Source organism: Centroberyx gerrardi, chromosome 10 (assembly GCF_048128805.1).
Source record: "Centroberyx gerrardi isolate f3 chromosome 10, fCenGer3.hap1.cur.20231027, whole genome shotgun sequence".
NCBI lineage: Eukaryota > Metazoa > Chordata > Actinopteri > Beryciformes > Berycidae > Centroberyx > Centroberyx gerrardi.
Window position 1 is genome coordinate 17,324,340 of NC_136006.1, and position 24,827 is coordinate 17,349,166.

At 41.6% G+C, this 24,827-nt stretch overlaps 1 protein-coding gene across 1 annotated transcript; it reads right to left on the reverse strand.

Moving 5' to 3' along the window:
- Nucleotides 1-627: 627 nt before the first annotated feature.
- On the reverse strand, nucleotides 628-22,819 carry tbl1x (transducin beta like 1 X-linked). The gene is made up of 16 exons (XM_071926992.2): nucleotides 22,784-22,819; nucleotides 21,856-22,018; nucleotides 9,339-9,443; nucleotides 8,462-8,607; nucleotides 7,768-7,987; nucleotides 6,305-6,434; nucleotides 5,880-6,021; nucleotides 5,702-5,765; nucleotides 5,466-5,563; nucleotides 5,199-5,259; nucleotides 4,959-5,080; nucleotides 4,747-4,821; nucleotides 4,519-4,646; nucleotides 3,160-3,325; nucleotides 2,948-3,049; nucleotides 628-2,747 (listed from the first exon to the last, which is right to left on the reverse strand). Exons 3-16 carry the CDS (start codon nucleotides 9,394-9,396, stop codon nucleotides 2,721-2,723), a joined length of 1,539 nt encoding a protein of 512 aa, XP_071783093.1. The 5' UTR covers nucleotides 9,397-9,443; nucleotides 21,856-22,018; nucleotides 22,784-22,819; the 3' UTR covers nucleotides 628-2,720.
- Between the last annotated feature and the right edge of the window lie 2,008 nt (nucleotides 22,820-24,827).

Here is a 24,827-nt window from a genome sequence, read left to right on the forward strand (position 1 = left end):
ATGACAGAATAAGTCTGCCTCTTGATTCCAAGCATTTCATTTCTTCCTAGCACTAAGCCCTTTTAATCAGTCTGCAAAACAGTGTGGTGTTACATTATTGACCCATCAACTGTACAGTAATTGAATGGTCCCACTGGTACTCCACTGTCTCATGTAGCAGTCAGATAGTCAATAGAACAAACCTGACGTTTTCTTATTGATGAATAGAGGCTGACCTTTAAATTTGCCTTAATTACTTGAAGATACAATTCTTCAAGAAAATGCATTCAGTACGATGCATGCTGGTTTTGTGTTATGCACTCATAGTATTAAGCTTCCTAAGTACAGGATAACGTAATAAGCTAATGAGTCTTTTTTTTTTAAAGAGAAGTAATTGTGTTTAGACTTTCCAAAGTTCCAGCTGTCCGTCTTGTATTTTTACTCATATCTATTTTATACAATATTAAATATCAAGAATGTTTCTTAAGGTTTTGTTGGTGACAGCATTCTTTGATGTCTTTTGAGTGATTGCATAAGACTTGTGCCATTCCCAACCCTTCTTTGGTCCTTCCCACATTAGATATATTACCACCTCAGTTACTTGATCTAACGAAATCAAACAAGAAACAGACTCCGCCAAGTTTTCCGATATCAAAATAGAGTGATTTATTTGAGACATTGAGTGACTTCATCGTTTTGTCTTGAAACAGATGAGCGCACCCTAGACTAGGGTGCGAGAGAGATAGTAGCTGTCACAGCACTTATTCCACACTGGGCTCCTTAGCATGCCAAGATGGCCACCAGCCACAGCCCAATTCTCAGTCTGACACAGACAATAACGGCTCTCAGCAAATAAACAAGTCAGACAACAGTGAGCCATCCATCAACGTCCAATTCTGACGTAAAGAAAAAAAACAAAAAAAAATAAAACCCTGGCCCTTCACTTTCAGCAAAATCCAAACATTTGCTGAACCCACCATCAGAAAAAGTGCACTTCACATTGCTCTAACAGAGTTTGACTGAAAGGGAAAGGGACCAGCAAAAAAGGCATATCAAAGAGGTGGCATGTTAGTGAAGACAGTTTTTACATTAGACCCCAGTAAGCAGAAACAGACATACTGCACACTGTTAAAGCTCAGCCCACCATTCAGGCATTTCATCTCAATCAGAAGTCACATCTGACCAAATCTGATCAGCTGGCAGCATCATGTGGGACCTAAACTTAACTGGACCAATCGTAACCTTTTTAGCAACAGCAGGACTTTTGCTTGACCAACCACTTTCTAGTCATAATGTGCGCTGAATTTTCAGTAGACTGATCAGGGGAAAGTGCCAAACGGAAACCATGGTAATGATATTTATGCAGCAGTTTTTCCCCCAGACAGGTGGGTATGATGCCCTCACAGGTATGCTTTGACAGGATCTGTGCCGTCCTGCTCCACACAAAATGTGAAATTAAAGCAGCAAGCCAAGCAGAAGACGATGATGACAGTTACATCCCCATATTTAGCTCGTTCACCAAATAATTCCACTGAACGAGGAGCAGATCTCTTCCATGGCTTGCAGCGGAACATCGATCAATAGAGGAGAGAAAAAAAGTTGTTTACCTCATCTGTCTCAATGCCACCAGTGACTCACTGGACAAACTAACTTGATATATTGTATACGACTGGCCAAGCCGAACATACTCTGTGACAAAAGAAACTGGTCTGACATGCACTTAATTTTAAAAAGGTCTTGTAACGGAATACCAGCAAAGAAAAGATGTGAGAGCTCTAGCCAGTAATGAGCCCCTACATGATGGCATTAAAGTGTACTGTATATAAACATATATACACAGTATATAAGTCTGTGTATTCATCTAATTTACATATCTTTACATTCATTAAATTTACATCCAAAAGGGAGAAAATTCTCTTTATAAACCACACTTTTCACATCATGTAGACTCGTCCACAAAATGACGTTTCCTAATCCCCCGAGTGAATCGAACAGGTCATTTTAAGAGGTTAGTTCTTGGCAGTTTTTCTTTCGTTGACCTTGATGTTAACAAACATGAGCTAAGAACTACCTTGTAGCGGCACATTTCATTTTGTCCTTTTGTGGAAAAAAAAAAAAGATCAGCAAGAAGTACTCTTGAAACAAACTATTCTCCATTGAGGAGAAGTTAAGCACCCTGTCAACAGAGAATGCCAGTGCTTCACTAATAATGTCACTTTCATCATGTCTCCAATCTGTTGATTTGGACATGAAGCAACATTTGCTCAGAGGAACTCTAAAACCTTTCATAATTTGTTGCCCAACACAGCCAAACACTGGTGTGTCTCATTCGCACCTTTCTCTATATACAAACTCATCTGTGTGTTTCCATCCTTGGCCATATAACAGCTGGATCAGTGGCCTGGAGGGATCATAGCACTTCCTCTTTAGAAACCTTTTAAAACGTGGATGCACCCAGGGAGTTGGATTTAGTCCAGTCTTGGGGATTTCTGAGCCGACTTCCGCTGTGGTCTCCAGTAGGCATGTGCATTATAAAACACACATCCACAAACCGTGAGGCTCACTGGATTTAGTTGGTTTTGGTTTCTTAGAGGCTGCTGCAGTCACGTGGTTTTCGTCCTGTGAGGGTTTTGTTCCACTCCACCTTACAGCCCTTCTTGAGCAATGAGAGTGTGTCCGCTGATGTCAGAAGAAGGCAATTTGCTGCACATTCCAGAATTCATCTTCAAAGTCTCAACCAGCTATTTTCGGAGATCAAGAACGCATACCTGGAGGGTAAAGATTACAGGATTAATGATTTTGAATATCATTTTCTTTTTTAAATCGCTGTTCTCCAAGTGCTAGTCATGGGACTTTTCAATCAGTGTTATTTTATCAAACAGAAGCACTGAGTAAATTAAAGAGCTGCACATGCAAATAACAAATCATTACAAATCTGAAAAAAGTAATCAAAATGTCCATGGCTTACCGAGCCGTCTGATGCACTTGCACCAACTTTGTCCCCGGTGCTGTTCCAGCAAACCTCAAAAATACCACCGGTTCCCCTGTAGCTGTGCACCAAGGCTCCAGTCTGAAACCACAGAGCAACCGATAAATGACCGACTCCACCGAGAGACTGCAATCATAATAAATCTTCTCTTCTGCTGGTTGCAACAGCTTGAGTCGCAGTCGGACACTTACCATGGTGTTCCAGATGTGGACGCACTTATCGAAGGAGCCGCTCGCCAGGTGCATGCCATCGGGGCTGAAGGCCACGCTGTAGACCGGCTCCTGGTGCTTGGTCAGCGTGTGAATACACACGCCCCGCTCCACATCCCACAGTCGCACTGTCGAGTCGAAAGAGGCGCTGCGGGTGTGGGAGAGACAAGTTTAAGGGTCATGTTTTCTTTCAACTGCACACATTCAGATTCTTAATCCTGTTTTTTTTGTTTTACTTAAAAGATGATCCATTTAGGCAATTCTTAAAATATCCTTGTCAGATGAATTACAATAATGACATATTGTATAGCTCCTGTGAGCTGCTCCCTAATAGCACATTTCATTCACTTCCTTATTTTATTAATTTCCTTATTTCCTCTCCCCGGTCCTTTTGACGCGTAACTTGGCAGTCTACTGGGAAGGATTTTTATGATGCAGCAAATCAAGCCCCAGAACTCCCAAACTGAACCACATGAAAGCAGAAAGCACATCTTTAGGGGGTTCAGTTTGTCACGGCAACAATCATGTTTTTGCTAGCATCAGAATGTCTTGTCCCATGGAATTTCACAGCATTACATTAACCCCACCATCCTACGCACGGCACACTGGAAACATGCCTGGTGAAGAGGCAGCAAAAAGTCGTACTTTGACGGCATACAAACAAAATAAGATGTGTGAACTTTTCAAAGTGAGACACTGTGAACATCTGTCACCCTGAAACTGAGACACTGTTGAAAGCAAGTGATAATGAAAAAAACTGGCTGACTTCCATTAACACATCTTCATCACCGAGATATTAATAGGCAAGCCTAATCGGCTACGGGTGCCCTTGGCAACAATTGAAAGTGAGCTCAAAAGGATTTTATGGAAGGAGCGAAATTGAAGTCAATTAAAAATGTATGGCACACATTCAGCGGTGGCATTTACTTAAGATTACCAAGTTCCTTACAAGCTGTGCCGACAATGGCAGTTTTACATCCAGAGTGAAATATATGCACGTACGCTGGGATGTCAGCGAGGCCTGTAAATGCCTGTGGTATTTGAACTAGAACATTTATACATGCATGCACGTCTGGGTCAGGGCGTAAGGCTGTGGGCCACTGACAATTACTAGCACTGGGACTTTGCCTGGGACATGGTTTCCTTTTGAGCGCCAGGCCCTGACAGGCGTCTCCTTCACAGGCACACAAACGGACACAGGCACACACACACACACACACACACACACACACACACCGTTCGTTCTGAGCACACAAACCTGAACATTGTCTCAGAATTGAACAAACTTGGGTGGTGCCCTGTGGGATACTGTATGGGGTCTGTGTGTGAGCGATTTCCCACCTGGCGAGCATGATGTTGGAGTTGGGGTTGCTGGTGCCGGGGCCTGTGGGGCTCCACTTGATGGTGTAGATCTCTTTACTGTGAGCTTGGAGGTCATGGACACAGGAGTCCTGCTTCATACTCCAAATCTGTGCAGGAAGGCAACAGCAGGAACAAGTACGATTGAAAAACACCAATCACCACTCGTCTTTGTCGCTGTTTTTCCTCTCTGAAACTAAAGAGTCTCACCTTTAAGGTCATGTCGTCTGAGCAGGAGGCAAGCAGCATACCTGATGGATCCCACTTGATGGCATTCACTTCATTCTGAAAAACACAAATCAAAAACATACCATCAGAGTAAAATAACAGACTCATTACATAAGTTCTGTCGTTTGCTTGACCGCCTATGGGGTCGGGACAGTGTGAGATGTCAGAAGAGGAACACAAGAAGTCCTGTTTACCGTGTGGCCCTGGAAGGTCTTGAGAGGCCGGTCGCTGCCGAGTCGACATACATGGATGCACATGTCTGTGCTGCAGGAGGCAAAGGTGGTATTGTTCTGCCAGTCGACATCCAGCGCTGGGGCTGTGGAAGATTCAAACACACAGGCCCACATTCATTAAGGGTTGTGATGCCTATGAGCGCACAATACACCTCTTGAGTGAGTAGAAAACAAAGCGCGTGTGATGCACACTGGCTTTACCTGAGTGAAAGGGGAACTGCTGCTTGGCTTCTCCTGTGTGCGCGTCCCAAATGATTGTCGTCTGGAAAATGAAATCGTACATTAAGAATCATGAGTGCATGCTGTATTTCTGTGTGAAGGATTAAACAGAATGCCACATAAGAGGCTCTTTAAAATGAATACTGAAAGACTTCAAAAGTAGTGGAAAAAACATCAAGGATATTACTATTGAAAGCAGCCATCAACAGCAAGGACACAAATCCATGCTCAAGGTAATTTATGAAATACCTTATCAACACCAGCACTGAGAATAGAGTTCCCCTTCTTGTTCCACTTCAGTGCAAATATTGGCCCTTTGTGCTGCCCCAAGGTGCTTGCCAGATTTCCTAATGGATAAGAACCATATCCATTTCTTTTAGAAAGGATCCTTCAACAAATTATCATTGTTATTATTCACAATAACAATGGCATTAAACGGTGCTGACTCAGGTAACGATACTATGCCACAATAAAGGAAGACATACCATCCTTTGTCCATATCCTGGCAAATCCATCATACGACCCTGTTGCTAGGAGAGTCCCATCGCTCTTTTGGACAAAAAGATAATAGAACTGTTATTTAACCATCCTAAACTGCACAGTCTGTTTGCCACACGGTAAGAGAAGAAGAGGATAGATGTGGATGGATGATTGGGAACCTACATTCCAGTCTAGTGAGGTGACGTCTTTGTTGCTCGGGACGTCCTGGCCACCTTCTCGGATACAGTGGCGCAGCACCAGCTGGGTGGAATTGGAGTTGCTATTCTCGTTTAGGTTCCAGATCCTGGCTGTGGAGTCCCCCGAGCTGAAGGCAATACCAACACACCAGGGGAGGTCAATATATTGTTGGGAGTACGAGCTGTCAGAGTTGGTTCTTATTAAACCGATAAATCAATAATAGCAATACAGCGTTCACATCTTTCTACATGAAAACCAATGCGGACATACAGTATAGCGTAATTCAACCAGCGTGCGTAATTCAAGTAAACCCTCCAAGCTTTAGCTAATTCAATTCATGCACATTTCAGTGCACTGAGTAATACACACAGGAGTGGAATGATGATGAATTAGGATCCAGAGAGACTCACCCTGAGGCCAGCAGGTCGCTGACAGGGTTCCAGGCACAGATGAACACTTCAGACTCGTGGCCTCTGAGCACCGTGGCTTTACTGGCTGGTATCTCCACATCCATATCCATCTCCATGGGCTCATGGTTATCTGATAAGACGTGAACCCACACGCACACACACACACACACACACACACACGGACACGTGCAGACATACACACACGCATACACATTTGTCAGAAGAGCTAGGGGGTAATAAAAGAAAAAGAACATTTTATTTTTTCTCGAACTAACGAATGTTTATTCATGCCAAATGTTCAAAGGCGATGAGGGGTCACCTTTTGAATAATGGGGAGACATCTTCAGAGAAAATCAATAACCTTATAGCTGGTACATGCCGCTGTTTATTTTTGTTTCTCTTAATTGGAGAATACTGACCTACTTGGAGGACAAAAAGCAATCATGGAATAATCAAAGCCCAGAACTAACTAACCATCCTAACATGGGACTTTGATAGCTTAATGCGCTTTTAGAGATGATTTTCTGCAATACCATGTAAAGCTGATGCCTCCCTGCATCCTCAGACACTGAAACCTAACTCACATTGAGAAAACTCTTCCTGTTGTCACCCACACCTTCGAATTAAATTCCTAAGGGATCTGCTGACACAAACATCCGCTCCGTTTCCTCTTGTCTAGGGCTTCACCTGATCTACACCTCTCCGGTTTCACTCGCTGAACTTAGCTTAACTAAACAGCTGCTAATGAACTCGCATTCTGTGAAAACCACACTGCAGCGGGGTATCATGTCCTTCCAGCACACACTTTAAACTGCAAAGATACTTTGTTTTGAGGGATGGGCAGAGTGGTTGGACAAAATGTCCCTCCGTTTTGTGTAATGTTTTTTATGTGTCAAACTGTCATATGATAATTTGGAGATATCATCTGAATTTGGAAAGCTGTGGCTGATTTCGTAGGCGTAATGCATCCATTAGCCTGCCTTCCTTGTGACAGCACAAGGCAGAAACGCAGCCCACAAGGAGCAGCCCCCGCCTGCCATGTCTTTCAATTCTCTCCCCTCTCCCACACACAGATTCACTCCATCACAGTGCATATTTTAAAGTCTTATATTTAGAAAAGTTCATGTAGTCAGTGGATACTCGATTATTTGTCAAAATTAAAAACTGAGAGTGAACATTGTACTTTCTTTCCCGAGCATATGACACAAGGTTGAAAATTTAAGTACATAAACTATAACAGTAAAAACATAACAATGCGTTTTATTCACTCATATTCATTTATAACGTGCCTCTAGAAACTTACAGGGGGGAGAACCTTTTTTTGTGCTAGAGGAGACAATACTACTTTTTTTTCCCCTAACCTGATTATCATATGATCACAACTTTCCTTTTACAGAGATGAGGCCGATGCCTGCTGTGATATATTCGGCACACTCCCATTAAGAACAGGAGATTGAACTTACTCATGTTGTGGGTGCCGTTCTCCTCCCCATTGACGGTGGCTTCTCCATTCTTTGGTGCATTGGACTGGTGGCCGGAGACGGATGCAGCCATGGCACAGGCGGCCTGCTGCTGGGCTAACTTGTCGCGGAAGGCCTGCTGCCGCGTCTGCACCACGTCTGGCATCACCGCGTCGATGAGGGACAGCGACTCGATCGGCCGACCATCAAACACTGTACCGTCCTGCCAGGGCAACAGCAATCAACGATGGATCATGAATTTATTACACCGACAATGTGAATATAAATCAGTAATTTAGAGTAGAATTTGCTGTAAAATCGTATTGATCTGGAGTCCATTCAAGTTATCATATCTATTAATTAGTAAATAATTCACATCTATTGATAGTGATGTGTGTGTGTGGCCAGCCAGCCCCATTAGCCACTTCACTTCACCAGAGACAACACAAAATCTCTGATGTGGAACCAGAGACAATATGTGTGTAGTTGAAACTGTGGCCCGGCTGACAAGACTTCTAGCATGAAGATGACTGAAAATGCCAGAAATGTTGCTTTGCAGGAAACTGACTTCAGTAGAGATGTACGTTGAGTTGTTGTAGAGATGAATGTAGTGAGTATTTTGACAGTAGCAGTCTTTGTATCGTTAAGGGATGGCAGACAGCTCTGGTAGCCGGGGGCACCGGCGCCCTGCTCTCACCTCATTGATGCTGATCTCTGCCTCCACATACTGAAGCCCTTTCTGCAGGATGGAGATGAGGGCAGCAGGGGGCACTAGTGTTCCATTGATGTTGGACTGGCTGATGTGGCTCTCAATGCCAAAGGTGAATGCTGAGTGAGAGAAACCTGAAAACAAAATCCGATTCACATTCATTAGCTGGAGGGTGCCAAGCACAAGATGTACACAAACACAACACAAATATTCAGAGGCGAGCCTCGTCTGATCCAAACAATGCTAATGGTAATTGTAAACAAAGACCAAATAGCACAACAAAACCAGTATGACATTTGAGCATGCTATAACACAGGCCAAAGTCAATGTTGACATCTCAGAGCTAGCTTGCTTTCTGCCAGCTTCAAAGACAGTCTAAATAAAGACTAATAAAACGCATCAGCTAGGACCTTAATAATTCATCTGCACCCTGAAAAATAGGTTAGTGTGAAAAGCATGTTGACACCTATACATGAGGAAGGAAAGTGATATTCTCTGCATCCACAAAGCATTTCCATTAGAATGGATGAATGGCCTGCTTATTTCCATCCAGTCACAGAATCATTTTGATGGGTCTCATGAAACATCCAAATTAAGAGTGCTAATAGGTCAATGGGAGTTCACTGGTATGTAATTGTTGTAATGAAATGAACAGCACAAATTTGTGCTTTTTCTGTAGAAATCTATTGTTTGATAATTGCATCTTGTGGGCATTGGTAAAATTAGATGCCGAGAGTTTGGATAACCAAACACTACAAACTGCAACCATCTGCAAGTTTATGTGTCCCCAGTAAAGCCCCAGTAAAATATTTTCAGCAGACAGCAGCGTCAGTGTGTTCAGCAGATCTTTGTCTGTCAGACATACCTGATTCTTGGAGGTATCTGTAGACCAAGAAGTTCACTTCGTCACTGGTTATACTCATCTTAGCCCACCAAGACGGAGGAGGTATGTAGGAAGGCTGGGCTCACTCTAGAAAATATAACACAAGAATAGGAGATTTTGAGGTTAATATTCATTCCCCGGTCTCACAAGATAACATGTAATACATAAATTTCCATAAGAGTACCCCTCTGTTGGCCTCCTATATCATTTTGACAAATGACATATCTATCATGTTCCAATAAAAATAGATATAATCACTGCACACTGCATGAATTATGTCTTGATCCATGGCTAGCAGTGCAACCACGCGCAAACTCACTTTAACACACACACACACACACACATGGGATGGCCCTGACTTGCAGCCTCTATTAGTATATGCTCCCTCTTGTCTTGCCCATTGTTGCATGATTCCTCCCTCTGACAATGTCAATGGCTGGGTCACTTAACCTGTGAATCCAACTCTAGCACTGGAGCTAAGTATTTCCAACCTCTTTTCTCTGACCTAATGGCAGCATCTATATCCATTTGGCTTCCACAGAGAAGTGGATGGTGCCTCCCATTAGTGACCTGGCCAACCATCTAGATGGAAGGAGGCCTGATAAAGCAGTAAGGATATTAAATGCCAGTCTGCTGTCCATCTAGTAAATTACAGAAGAGAGCATGAGGCTAATTACTCATATAGAAGCCAGTCTGACTTTCCCTTCAGGATTGTTTTCAACAAATAAAACTGTTTAATAGCCCTTATGTTAACATTTCAATTGAGATTGTCTCAAAAGTGGAGGGAGCTCAACGAACAAAAAAGGCAATTTAGGTTTTATTAATTCCATCAAGTTTTTGTCCTCAGGCTGATGAACACTCACGAGAATACTGAGTAGTTTGTCATTTCCCGATGGCTCATGCATTTACATTACCAACATAATGCAAATGGAACTGGAACTGCACTTACAAACAGACACTCACACACACACAAATACACATACAGTAAAAAATCCCAACTTTAAAATTGTAATTCCAACAAGGAGCTAGGGAAGAAAATGGTTCTGGAGCAGGGTAAAGATTTGACAGCGATAAATGTTAAACTTGATTCAAACACACACTACAACCTGAGAATGAATCATGACCATATGTCAAAACTATTTCCTGCCTTACCTGTGGGAGATAAAGGGACAGACATTTTGTCCAGACTAGACAGAGAAATAAAGGGGGGGGGGGGGGGGGTGTCAGGTATGAAGAATGCATGCTTGTCTAACTTCCATTCCAAACACTTTCAAGGCCCACTCAAGTTCCCCTTTGGTAGCATAGCAACAAGAAGGATCCAGCAAAATAGACAGAGAATAGTGTTGTCCCAATTACCAGCGGGCATACTGCCAGAGGGGTTGAACATGTTACTCAACATGAATTATTCACTCCTTCACCTTGGGATATTCTTTCAGATGGACTCTAGCTTTATTGTACCACAGCACACATGCTAAGGGCCTGCAATGGAACAACCTCTGCAATTGATGGAGGCAGAATATGAAGTTTCTTATACATTTTCCAACAGACAGAGATGGGGCTATTAAGTCGAGGCTGGTGTGAGAATAAATATCACATTGAGACAAACTTTTCCTGCAATACAATCGCTAGAACACATAATTCAATCTCAAAGAAATATTACCAAACAGAAACATTACTGGTTTCAGCACAGCATTTCATAGTTTCTAATTATTATTATTATTATTATTATTATTATTATTATTACTACTATCATTATTATTATTATTGGGTGGCCACTGATCAGTGGGGTAAATCAGTGGGCATGCACTTGAAAAAATAAACAACTCATTAGACAAGAGCTCTTTACTTCCCTCTTCCAGAAACCCAAACAACCCTGGTTCTTTCAGCCTTTCTACCTTGGCCGTGTGTCGCCCACAGCCCGCTGCCACCCTGCTTCTCTTTGGCTAATTAGATAACATGAGGGGCTTGGAAGGGGCTATCCACATCAAAGTGGAGAGCCGCTGCTCCCAGGGCCGCCGCCACCACATACCAAACAACTGGAAACATAATTAACAGGCAGCCTGGAGGGGCTTGAGTCCCAAAGGGGAAAGGCAGCAGCAATAATCCCTCTATCAGATGGGCCCATGATGCCACCATCCATTACACCACTCCCTGGGCATCCAGGCCTCCCTTGACAAAACACTGCCTCTTCCAGGGAATCAGACAAAACGCTAACCTCGGCACTGGCTCGCAGGCTTATCCACTGTGAAGTGATAAGTGGAGTCAGAGTTTGAAGACATGATCCCTTTCAAATAAGACAGACACCGCACAGGTAAAATGGAAGCACTTGCGAGGCTGCTACTACAAAAACTTTCTTTTTCTCTCTTTATTTACACAGGAAAAATTTGTAGAGCATGTGTACTCCTTTACAGCAACTCCCTTTTCCACCCTCATTCATACTTGGGACTAGAATTAATTCCCATTTTACAATGGTATCAACATTTTCGGTTTCATATGTAAACAGCTGAACGTAGAAGAAGAAAGACATTGGATAAAAGAGACAAATGGACACCCTACTGAGCCAATGATGAGAACCCCTGCCGTTGTCCTCAGGCTCATTAGGGTCATCTTTAGCATGTTTACTGCACAGTAACGGCAATTACTTAACAGTGTAAACCACACCAAGCTCCCCAGCTCTTCACCCAACCTTGCACCAGAGTGCAACATGGCCTGTGGCTGTGTAGAAGAATAATAAAGCCCTTCATACTGGATTATCATCTCATGTGGGCACCACGATTTGAGTTTACTCTCTAAATTCAAAAATTCTTTGGAGCTATCATGAGATTGAACTTGACACGCAACATTATGATGCCTCCCTGTTGGAAGGCACAAACACATGTTATAGCTTGTCTGATAAGACTCACAACACCTCCAAATGCAATGCCTGAACAAAAATAAAAGTCATAAATAATACTATATGGTACTAATAACAATGATATCCAACAAGGTGAACTACATAAAGGAAACCACTGTGTGCCTTGCAATTATTCTAAATCAGTAACACTCAAAAAGAAACAGTTCTGCTGTTCAACCCCTATGGTGAAGCTACTGATATGCCCATCAATAGAGGGATGTGGATTTGCATGTGACTGAAATTATCAGGGGGCCTCCGTATTTGTTAAAAATGTCAGTAATTTCTAGTGGAGTTTCTTATTTTACAAAATTATAGACTTGGCTGGTCTCAAACTGGATTTAACAGAAACATTACACTAAATATGCATTTTTAATTTTGAAAACTTAAAAGGTAACCCATGTAAGATAGCGTCAGTTATGTAGCTCCTGAGAGCTGCTTTCTGTTGTCATATTTCATCATTTTCCTCCCTACTGCTTTAAATGTATGTTGCTAGCATTAGAGTGTGCCATCAACCAACTAATTTCACAGCAATGTATTGATGAAAATCCACTGCATATTATTGACGTACATCAAAGTACATTTTCTGTAATGGAAGCAATATCATTTCAGTATAACTGTAGGCTATATAAACATACAGTATAAACGGCAAGATGCATTCTTCTTGTTTTTTTTCCTGAGAATCCATGCTTGTACATGACCACACTAGCGCTGTGGCTAATCTGCGATCATTGGCTGAAAGGGTTCATGAATAATAAGTAGCTGGCTCCCATGGCCGCACGACCCATTTACGACACTTGCTGCCAGCGACGCTGTCAACTGCCACTTCACCCGCTGTCATTTCATCTAACTAGCTAGTTAATTAATAAAATAAAACAAAACAGAATTAGAGTCTTTGATACTTCCACACTCAGCAAAACAACACTACCGCAAAAAAGCTGATGATTGAGGTCACCAGACGTACATTAATTATTCATGAGGTAATGGACAAAAACTTGCATTTTATCAAAAATAAAACATTATCAAGCTTTACATCTAGAGGAAATACTACCTGGGTGTAAATTCAATCCACAGTTGGGGGTTTTAATCATTTACAAGACACACTTTTATGAACATTCTCCATAGAGCCCCATTCTATCTGGTCTCTGCGAGAGAGAATAGCACTACCACATTTGACCACTAGGGGCGTTTTTCAAGTAGCATGTCTGTGTAACTCATAAAAAGTCTGTCGTAATACTAGATGAGGCCTAGCAAACATTGTGTAGACGCACACGTCTCCATTGATTACGTTCCTATACTTACTGTTTGCCATCTTAAAAATTTGGTTATTTTGATATCATTTGGAGTTGAATGCAAATCGTATCTAGGGAAATAAGTCGCGTGATAACACGGATCCACGGGGATTTTTAGAAGGGAGAGCGGGCACACTGGGAAAAGGGCTTAATATTCACTGTGGCCAGAAATATCTTTTAAGGTTCAAGATGGTTCTGAGACCGATTAACACTCAAGCTCATTAATCTTAGCTAACACAGAACCACTCACAAGGTTTATATAATTGAATATCTTAATTAAAATAACCTGTGTATTATAAGTCTAGGGTTACACCTATCACCTATCAGTGCTCAGTGTGTGTAATAAGAAAGCAAAACTCTACTACAAAGACAAATTTTTGCTTGCTAATCTGTCCTAAAATAGATCAGGATAGTTTGTGGTGTGGACTCAAGGACACAACATTGCTTTGCCCAATTTGAAAGAACTAGAAACAAATTCATTGATTGGAACAGCACAAAAGAAAGCACGGTCCTTTTCAAAGACGGTTGATAGCAAATTTTAACACAGTCTTCATGTCAAATTTCAGCTACTGTGGTCACAACAAATAATGTAAATGTAAATAGTTATTTAGGTAGAATTCTAAATAGGGCTCATCCCCCCAGTCACTAAAATAGAAAGATACAATTTGAACACAAACATTTGATCTAAAAAAATAATGGTGCTGCGGGATACAGCCAGCCATCATGTACATGTAGGGTTTTGTAAGAATGATGTAGAAAAACAGGACACTACAAAAAAGGCAGTTTAAAAAAAGAGAGGAAGGCAGAAGCACATTCTATACTAGCATGCCAGGGACCCCATTTTCTCCTGAACAGTCACCTCCTGACAGATGTGCAAACAAGACCTGGAAACAGAACAGCAGCCATTTTCTCTTGAACTGCTCTGCTGAGTAAAACCCGCCTTTGAAGCTTTTGGTTGGGCTGCAGTCTTGGAGGAGGGGGGGGGGGACATAGGGAGGGGGAGGGGGGAGGCGGTGGGGGAGGGGAGCGGGGATGATAAATAATGATCCCCCACACAGGTAGTCACAACAACCGTTTGTGCATTATTCTTTGCCTTTCTCAATGAGTCACTTAGCGACAGCCAATGTAGGTCGGCGAAACTGTGGGGGATGGTAGCCTATAGTCTCCAGGGGAAACACTTCTCCCACGCCTGCTTTGGGTGGCAACACTTTCAGCGTTTAGGCCTACTGGTTCTTTCAGCAGCTAACAATGAAAAGGGTCATCGGGGTAACAAATTCCACCGCCACAGTGTAGGATATAGGTGAGAGGTGTGTTTGGCGCTACTACAACCACTGATACTGCAATCCTGCCCAGATCCTTTGATCCTGACAGGGATTACAATGAGCCAAATCCTTGATATACTGGGTATGCATAAATCACACTTTGAAGCGATTGCATCATCTTTGGTGGGCTTATGTGAATAATTGAAGATTTTTATTTTTTTTGCAAGGCCCAATGTGAACAAAAACATGTTTAATGTACATTTTTCTCAAGCAGTAGCATAATGGATGTTCACATGCGCCGCCGAGCCTGTGGTTTATTTTCTCCCAGGGGAATGGATGGGGGATGGTGACAGATACTGAGGATCACTGAAAGGATTTATCATGATGGCTTCTCATCAGGACCTATGATCCACCCACATGCTGAACCCATTAGCATCTAATAAAAATGACAACTCCCACTAGCATATTGGCATCATAACAACCATGGGACCTCAGCAGGCAACGCAGCCTAAGAGATCTGCACCTGGGTTGTTTTCCCAAACAGTACGGACAATTCAATACTGCGATGTATTGCGATTTCATGGCACTTTTATTTCATTGGACTGCAGTAAAAAGCTCAAATGGAACAAAATGTCCAACTCAATTATACTGATGAGTAAAAACTTCGGAATCAACTACTAGGTGAAATAAGGACTGTAACAAAAAGGATTTTTTCAAAATTTTGTAATTTTTGCAGTAAATAATAGGATACTACTGTTCTCTCTCGAACAAAAATGGAGCAAAAGAAAAAAAAAAGAAACAAAAGAGAAAGGCAAAACAGCCTTGGTGGTAATGTACCTCAGAGGGCAGCACGCCTCCTCTTACCACAGCATTGCGATCATGTGTAATTTTACAGACCCAGATGAAATTCAAGGTCTTTCCGGTCTCTTTAAATGACTACTTTTTCCATTTTCCAAAACAAAGTTCTCAAGAATAGTATGTGGCCTTTCAATAAAAGAATTGAAATGCACATTTTTCATTAAAATCTGACCAAGGGATCAGCTTTTGGCACTGGGAACAAAAATGTCACTGTATTTAATCATCTGGAATTTGAGAAAGCAAACTACCAACACAGGCTACTAAAAATTACGGTACGTTAATGAAAATTTCTCATCGACTTTGCATATTGCTCGTCATAGGCTTCTACTTGCTAACTGGAATTTACACCAGGGCAATTGCAACCTCAAGTAATAATTCATTCTCTCATTCTCGCTCTAGTGCGTGTGTGTATGTGTGTGGGGGGTGTTATGCATGTAAATACTGGAGGGGACTGTGGGACACAGAGAAAAATAAGTCATATTTCTCAATCTGAGAGCAGCAACACAATTACCTAATACCGCCTCACCATGTTGCCTAATGCTCCTCACAGAGAACAAAGCAGGAAAGCCCCCGTCAGAAACACTGCACGCCTGATCTGTTACTTCAGCCTAAGACAACAATTAAAAACCCTTTCATCAATATGACCTCGCGTTCATGTGACCAGATTCACATAAACTGATCAGTTCATACCAATTGAGGGAGATATAGATTTGTTTTTCCACTTAAGTCGGTGTGCTGGGTGCAACATAGTTCACTGCCCCTTTTTAACCCATCAAGGACACCGAGTGAACAACTGAACTCATTCTCTTTTAAATAATTAATTTGCCACTGTGCAACAAAGACAGCGAGTAAAATGAATGAAGCGGTTTTAAATCTAGGCCAACACAACAAGACAATGCCACAGGCTTACCATATTTCATGCCTTTATGTTGTGTGACATGATAATGAGTCAAAAGTTCCTGACAATAGCATCTGTAATAGAGATAAGATTATGAGTTCATTTCATCAACAACAACAAATTCAATATTGGAGGTATATTTGTTATACAGAAAGACAAAAACATGGTGTACTGGCTGCACATTGCTGAGACATTATGGATGCGACCATTATCTTGAGCGATGATAGGAACCTAAACTCATGGATACCAAGTCCTTATGCAACCATATTTCTTGACAAGCCTGTGTACTAAAATTAAGGGATAGGGCTTTTACTGAGAGAAAAACGGTAAGTGAAGCGTTTAGCCACTTAATCATTTCAGCCATAATCATTTTTTTTATTGGGTGCTGTAAATATAAAATCTGTATCTACAACGGCAAGCAAGAATTACCGTCATTGAGAATGTATTTGTCAACACAGAAGCCTCAGCCAGGCAATTGTTTTCAGCAAGATGCCCGGCTTATTGAGGATTGCACAAATAAGCTGTAAACACAGTGATACACCGATGTAGGCAATAAAAGTGTTGCTATGGTGACCAGAAGATCCTGCTTCTCTGTCAACAGCTGCTCATGCCACCCTAAATGCCCCCCCCCCAATCTCCCTCCCTCACCCCCCCGCACCCCCCCTCCACTCTCCTTGAGCTTTCCTTCCATCTGACATCGGGTCAAGCAGGCAAGGCGGACGAGTGCGCTGAAATACTGATCTCCATTCTAAACCATCCCTTGACTCTTTCTTCGCAAAGCACATACACAGTAACATGACACTAGTGCTACACACAAAAGATTTCCTTTCAGTGTGTGTGTGTGTGTCCTCTGCACAGTGCCCATCAAGCAGCTGACTGTACACATGGAGTATATACTGAAAGCATGGCAACGCTCTATTCCTCCACATTCTCTACGACAAAGCATTAATCCCCTGCAATAGAAAACTGACCTTGTAATATTTCACAGTGCACTAACAAGGACTGGAGCCCCAGGTGAACACAACCAAAACATTATATATCTAGTTTAAGACACAATTCCTGAGATTCTTTACAGTAAATTGCTTGGCACGGATGCATTCTCACTAAACGTGCCTAGCATTCTGCCCTCCTCGTCTCATTTAGCAAATGATTAACCAACTCTTGCTGTAATGATTTACAACTATCAGTGTAATTGCAGAGCTATACACCTCCGCCTGCTACTATCTGGTTGAGGTGCACGTAGTACATTAGTGCCAGAAACAGGCGTGTTTTGTCTGTTAAGTGTACGTGTTTATGTGAACCACCAGTACAGCCAAACTGTGGTATCACTATGACAAGTTTCAGACTACAGAGTAGGAAATGGCAAACCATGCTGTAGCAAACATGAAACTTTCACTGGTATTCTACAGATGGTCGTTTCATATCCGGAGCAGTGCGCTGAAAGCCACTATTCAGGGTTTTCCTCAAAAACAAGATAACCTTACCAGTGGCTGCCCACGGCCATTGACTGCAGACAGATGACCTGCATGAGGATACTGAGAACAGCAGAGAAATCTTTACGACTGCATCATTAATTATTAACTACTATTTCTTGTTATCTTATGTGAGCATATGAACTGTCTCTAGTAAAGGAAGGCATTTCTTTTCAGCCAATGATTGACATTAAAATCAACATAATATTCAAATATGTGAAATCGTCGACTGTGATGATATTACTTTCATGCCTGTTCAATAAAAATGTCACAGTAATAACGCGTAGAGCATGCATTTAGTCACTGCTGTGTTGTAGGCTGAACTGGAACCTTAACCCTGTCACTTGTCCTCTAATCATTTCAATAAAACAGTGAATGAGTAGTTCACTTCACACCAGGCCAACTGATTGCCAAAAGGTGTTTCATGAACCTATCAAGTACACATAATCACGCTTAATGATTGGTTGCTAAGTTAAAATGTGATAAACAGGAAACTAGTTTGCCATATTTCAAGCTTGTTCCAGTCTTTTTTATTATTATGTAAACTATATAGAAGAAATGTTTTCTGACAAAGCATAAGTGTTGTGAGCCATTATGTAAAAGCCATAGTACAACTCAAGGATGTTCTTTACTGTAGCTACAACTACTTTGATAATGCTGATGGCATCCTCACTGTGTCTAAAAGTCTCAAGTAAAAACTGCTTTCTCGAGTATTGTTGCTTTTTGAAAATGATGGTTTTAATTGCACACTTTTCTTCATAAGGTTTCCTCATTTCTTTCACCACTATCTCCCATGTTACGCAATTCACAGACTAGCTGACTAGATAAGCTTCATGGCTTTTGTACGAAATCAGGAGGGGATGAGAGCGAGAGTGAGACTAATTTGAAACAATATTACCTTTGGTAGAAAATGTTCAAATTCTGGCATGCACGCGCTTGGATGAGTATCATCCACTAGTACCAATAGTGACTCCACTCAAACGCTTTCATTCTGAAAACCTAGTCTAAAATTACACTTCTGACGCAGGCACGGACAATGGCAAAGTGGACCTTAATATTTGTCTAATTTCCTTGTTATAATCATCAAGAAATAAGATCGCCTGTTTGCAATTACAGACTAACCTTGGAAAAACTGCGTCCACTGATCCTGAGGGCCGCTAATGCTGGAGATTGACTACTGAGCATAAACTCATACAGACAGATGAGTGCTAAAGTGAAAATGTTCCATGACAATGAAATTTAACTTTAAGAATCTTCATACAAGGACACTGAATATATTAATTGCAATTAGTGTAGACATGACAACAGGAACCGATTAGCTGCTAGACACTAACCAGAGCTGGAAGTTAAAACACACCCTTGAATGCTTGTGGCTTCCTCCCACTAACTCTCACTTAAAAACACATGGTCTAAGGAAAGGTCAAGGCACAGCAGACACAACGATAAGCAGAGCCACCCTAAATCCAAAATAAGTCCAAATAAATAACTATAGCCTTGAACTAGCCAGTACTTGGATGTGTGTTATTTCAGAGTAACTGCTAGTCTGCCAATTGGCTGGTAGCCCATGCACACTGCAAGTCTCTTTTGGAGGGAGAGAATGGCTTACCTCCCCCCATGGCCTATCATAAATAAATACTGCTGCAGAAATATTTGGACAGTCAGATACTGAGCTTTACAGCAGCATGGGCTGACATGGGCTTTCTCTGGGACTTCCTTGCCCTGCTTGTGAATAGGGAATAAATCTCTGTTTTGAACGCATACAGTCTAACACAATGTACCTTAGTTTTCCCGCTGTCTCTTCTGTGCCTCTGCCCACCAAGTCAGGTCCACAGTGGTTAGACTTCAATGACTTATCAAAAACCAATTTAGAGAAAAAATGAAAGGACCGACTACAGGCCATCAAAATAATGGATCATGAACCTACACATATTGTTTGCCGTCAGCTAATTTCAGCCCTCAGCACAGTTAACACTGAAACCAAAGGCAAGGGGTTTCATCTCAAATCCTGTCACCGAACAAGAGGTAGACAGACAATAACCTGTGGGCCAACTATGTTATCTATTTATGCCCTCCAAGGACTGGATTCAGAGGTAACTACGTCCATCTTTTGAAACAGCCTATCAAAAGAAAAACAATATAATCCCATCAGAACAGTATGTTCACTATGTCTGATCTGATTCAAAGTCTATGCAGCATCAAGAAAGCTTACAGTTGCTCTCTCTGTCAACACAAGACCATAAGCTCAAAATGAGAGGCACTGATGACTTTTGACATTGTGACACACCAACAGCATTTAGAGCTCCACAAATGGAAAAAGGTAGAGTTGTCTGAGACAAGCAATTAAGACATAATAAAACCCCATTGTTCCTTTAATAGATGGCACTAAAGCTGTTTTTCTAACGACTGTAATTGGGTTTTACTGCAAATCATCAAGTCTACTAACGGAAAACCGGTAAGAAGTCTGGTATGTTCTTTCTTCATGTACAAATCCACTGAAAATGAGAATCAGTCTGAGGTATGACAGTTGTGGTATCTCTGTAGGGACGACACTAGTGTGTGTCATCCAGCTTTATGACCAATAGCTCACTATCCAATAAACCCCAAGGTGGAAAGGAGGTGGCAGCGGCAGCCAAAAACCTCAAGTCAAGTCCGGTCAGTATCTTGTCCTCAGAGAGGTGCCGGGACCACCCAAATTAGCTTCTCCACAATATAACTTTCTCATTAAAATGTGTCCATTTGATTTAAACAGCATGGCTACAATACACTGACTGGAGTTGGGTACAAACAATATCCAACAACAGCCCTTAGGCCAACAAGAAAATCACTTGGGCATAAATCATTGGTGCCATTAAGTAAAGGAGCGGAATCAGGTTAATATAAGATTCCAATAGCAGTGTAGTATGTTTGTGCCGTTATTTGGGTTTGAATTGATCCCTCTCATGTACTGCCTCAACATAGACTTAATCATGAACACTTTGATCCTCAGTTCCCAGGCTAGACATGTGAAAGTGGTTGAACATGCTCTATCCCATCACTCAGTTAACTACAGAGAACAGCCAGAGCTGCAAACTGGAAAATAAGAAGCATCTACATGAGACAAAATACTTCCAGGCTTCTTTAAACAAGTAAAATGTTTCATAAACTGTTGTGTGGACAGGTGGAATCAGCATGGCCTACAGCTTTGTTTTTTTTCTTTGAACATTATATAATGCTGTCGTTGGTGTGCTTTAAGACAAGTGTAGTTGACAGAGTAAACAGACAACAGCTTTGTATTGTAGCCATGCTGTAACATAAACTGTCCCTTGAAGAGCTGGTGGCAATGTCTAGTACAGCTGAATGTATTTCCCCTCCCCCACTCATGCGCTTCCTAAGTCTGCATGGCACAATAAATGTGTATCATTCATAGTTCAGTTTGACAAAAAAGACTGAAAATGGATCAGTGCAACTTAAGAGGGTGCAGCCTGCCTAATATGCTATTTAGGGCAAAGTAGATACCATTACAATTCAATATAATGGGGACAATCTCCATCCTATAAAAAGTTCTTGTATTTTCTGAAGTAGCCTAGTCAACAGCTCAACTAGCGAGATTTAACACGAGTGAATATAACCAGCCGAAGTGAGATAGTTTAGATCCCAAACAAGGAAAAGGAAATTTAAAAGACACAAGCAGGAATTTCAACACACGTGTGGAGTGACTAATGTATAGTGCCGGCAATCTCACCATCAACGCCATATTCACCCATTTCAGAAAGTCATTATCTATACAAAAACCACAGAAACCTGAATACAGTGCAGCCTAAATCATGACAGCGGAGTTTCTTGCTTACCTTTATTATGAGAGTGAACTCGTGGTGTCCGCCACCTCTTCCTCTTCCACAAGGAGAACCTCCAACTTCAGTGAGCTAGCGACGACTTTCCTCCCATTTTGCTTATTATCATCTTTCAAGTTCCGACCGCAGGTATATGACTCACTGTCGGCTATTCGGCGTGCTATGGAGCGTATTTACACACACACAAGTGACTTACCACGTAGACTGTAAAGTTAAAATAAACACGAGTTTTGTGGCTGGGGCTGCAGGCTACACAGTGGAGTGGAGTTTCAGCGTTCTGAGAATGGAACGTAAAGAGACAGCGGCAGGCGCTGATCGGCAGTGAGAGAGAGACATAGACGGAGAATGGGAGGGAGGGAGAGAGAGAGAGAGAGAGAGAGAGAGAGGGAGGGAGAGAGAGAGAGGGAGAGAGAGAGAGGTACTGACCTTAAACCTGATTATTGAAAACATGAGCCCCCTCTATTCTAAGGCAATGATACAACCAATATTTACCAAGCACATAGGCTAATTAATTATCTCACTAATTGCATTTATCATCTATTTTCTACATCATTGCTCTATCTGGCTAGATCTGTAAACATCTACTATAGGTTATATGGTATCACTACTGAATGGGCACAGCTTACATAAACAGATAAACACGTGCTGCTGGCCCACTTCTGTTTGGAGGGCTAAGTCTTGGTACCGTCGCCACAGTACTAACTGTATATATTTCTTTGATATTCAAATAGCTTCAGATGTGTCACCAAAAGGGGGGAAGCTCAGTATGACGCAAATTTGACCCGAAAAATTAAATAGGCGATGTGCGGTTGTCCAGTCAGTGTCGTTATTACACCCTTTTCGAATAAGCGTGCTAATCTACATTATTACTTTGACATTACGTTACAACATGAGCACTGTGCTGAATGTGAGGCTACAGCCCTACCATGTATCTGGCCTCTGAGCCGCTTCCCCTCCCCCCACACTCCCGTATTTTTCGCCTGCCCGGTCACACAGTGGTTGATTAATTCTCCTTTCGCCTTGCTCAGTCATTCAGATTTGGAAAGTAAATAACAAGTTGACATCATTACGGCTCTACATTGGTGTGACACATTCCTTTGGTTACCGTACACACCGAAATATGTGCGCATGACATATGCTAAAGCCTCGATTGCAATATTATAGTAGTGTGTGTCTAGTCTCGAGTCTAAAATTATTATGGCCCAAGGGTTTGATAGGGAACATAATGTTATATCCAAGACAGGTTGAAATCTTTTATTTAAAAAAAAAAAAATACAGTTTGATGGAAAATGAGAATAGCATAATAGCCTATTTAACTGTAAACTGAATGCATGGCATGATGCATGGTTTCAAATTAGAACTATAGTAATCCTATAACAAATTTCAAAAGGTACTATGCAAATATCACAGCAAAGGAAAAAAAAATCATGCAGGAAATATAGGTCAAAAATTGGATAAATTATATCACAATATCCTACAGTAATACCACAGGAACACAATATTTTTTTCAAAATATGATAAGGTCTATGAATGCACTATTGAGTATCACAGGCATGCAAGTCCCTATAGGAATATTACAGGAATATTACAGTGATTTTTCATTTGGGGAAGTTTAAAATGCAAAAATCAATAATTGGTAAATTATGATTGAGGACTTAAAGCATCTCCCAAATATCCCTTAACACTTTCATACTGGGTTTAATTGTACTTATAATATTTGGGGCCATCTTCTTTTGGCTGTTATATCGCCACAGGTCACAGATAACTGGCAAAGCTAAGTGCTGTTGGTGATAATAAACAAAAATACCCAAGGGAATTAGGGATGGGTCATTGGAAGGCTTCCTCTGATTGATGAGTTGATTGGGTTAATCTGAAACACATTTTTAGTAGACTCAAATGAAATGGAGTATATATTTCCAGTGATATAACATGCATTTTGGATTGATTTCGAGACTTCATGCATGTTTAAAAATCAACAACATGGAACAGATTGACAATTTTCACATTTCTAACCATGTCCTCAATCCCTACTTGGCAACCCTTATAGATGGCATCCACGGAGGCAATATCAGCTACGGCCTATCAAGGCCAAGACTGTCCCTCCTTAGCATCCACAGTAGAGTTATGTGTGAATCAGCTTATTTAATTCCCTTCCTGCAAGTCAAATTAAACATATCCCTCGCAAATACCTAAATATGTGTGCACCTGACAGGGCATGGTCATATATTCCCATATAAGAACATATTGGGCCTGTAATCTTCACAAGATGCAGTTTTTAAATGGGACATTTACATTTGAGGAATAATCCATTTTGGATGAGTGACAAAGAAGAGAAATAAGTAGACTCCACAGAAGACGAGCAGGTCTGTGTTAGCACATCAGTCGGAGGTCTCTGATGTGGAGCTGCCGCTTGTGGGTCTTCGCTGCAGAAAGGCTCCTGACATATCCATGTTCTCCAGAGTGATCCCTGTTTTGGTGAGAGCAAATAAATGGAGACATGAGGGAGGCATAAGCTGAGATGAGCTCAGCTCTCTGGACTGCCAAATAGCAGTTCCAGCGCTCTCCCTCCTTGACAGTCTGAGTGTAAGGAGCCTTAGTGGGATATATGAGGGCAGACAGATTGTGGTGAGGAGGTGAGGTGCCTCGTTTCCAGAAAATAATGAGAAATTAGACTCTTTGCCCCGTGCATAGGGCTGGCCCTGATTCCACTTCTGATCAACACACCTGTTTCAAATATGACCCATCTGCCTCCTCAGACATTATATATTCCCCTAAGAAGCCATCAGGCCTTTGCCTCTTGCATCTCAGTGGGTATTTCAGAATTGTTCATTATTTTAGTCTAATACAGTGAGGACTACATGGTTGACTGCAAGATACTGAGGCACTCTGGAAGCAAAATAAAGCATTTCTATCATAGTGGAAGTGTAGATATGATTTAGGCTAATGTATTCCCTCGAAGTCATTTGCCA

What these genes read in the sequence shown, in the direction of transcription:
- tbl1x (XM_071926992.2), bottom strand. Translation starts at nt 9,396, where the DNA reads ATGAGTATAACCAGTGACGAAGTGAACTTCTTGGTCTACAGATACCTC. An exon ending in TCCAACATCATGCTCGCCAG is followed by an intron (nt 3,326 to 4,518) that starts GTGGGAAATCGC and finishes CCACACCCGCAG; the next exon opens with CGCCTCTTTCGACTCGACAG. An exon ending in TCCACATCTGGAACACCATG is followed by an intron (nt 3,050 to 3,159) that starts GTAAGTGTCCGA and finishes CTGTGGTTTCAG; the next exon opens with ACTGGAGCCTTGGTGCACAG.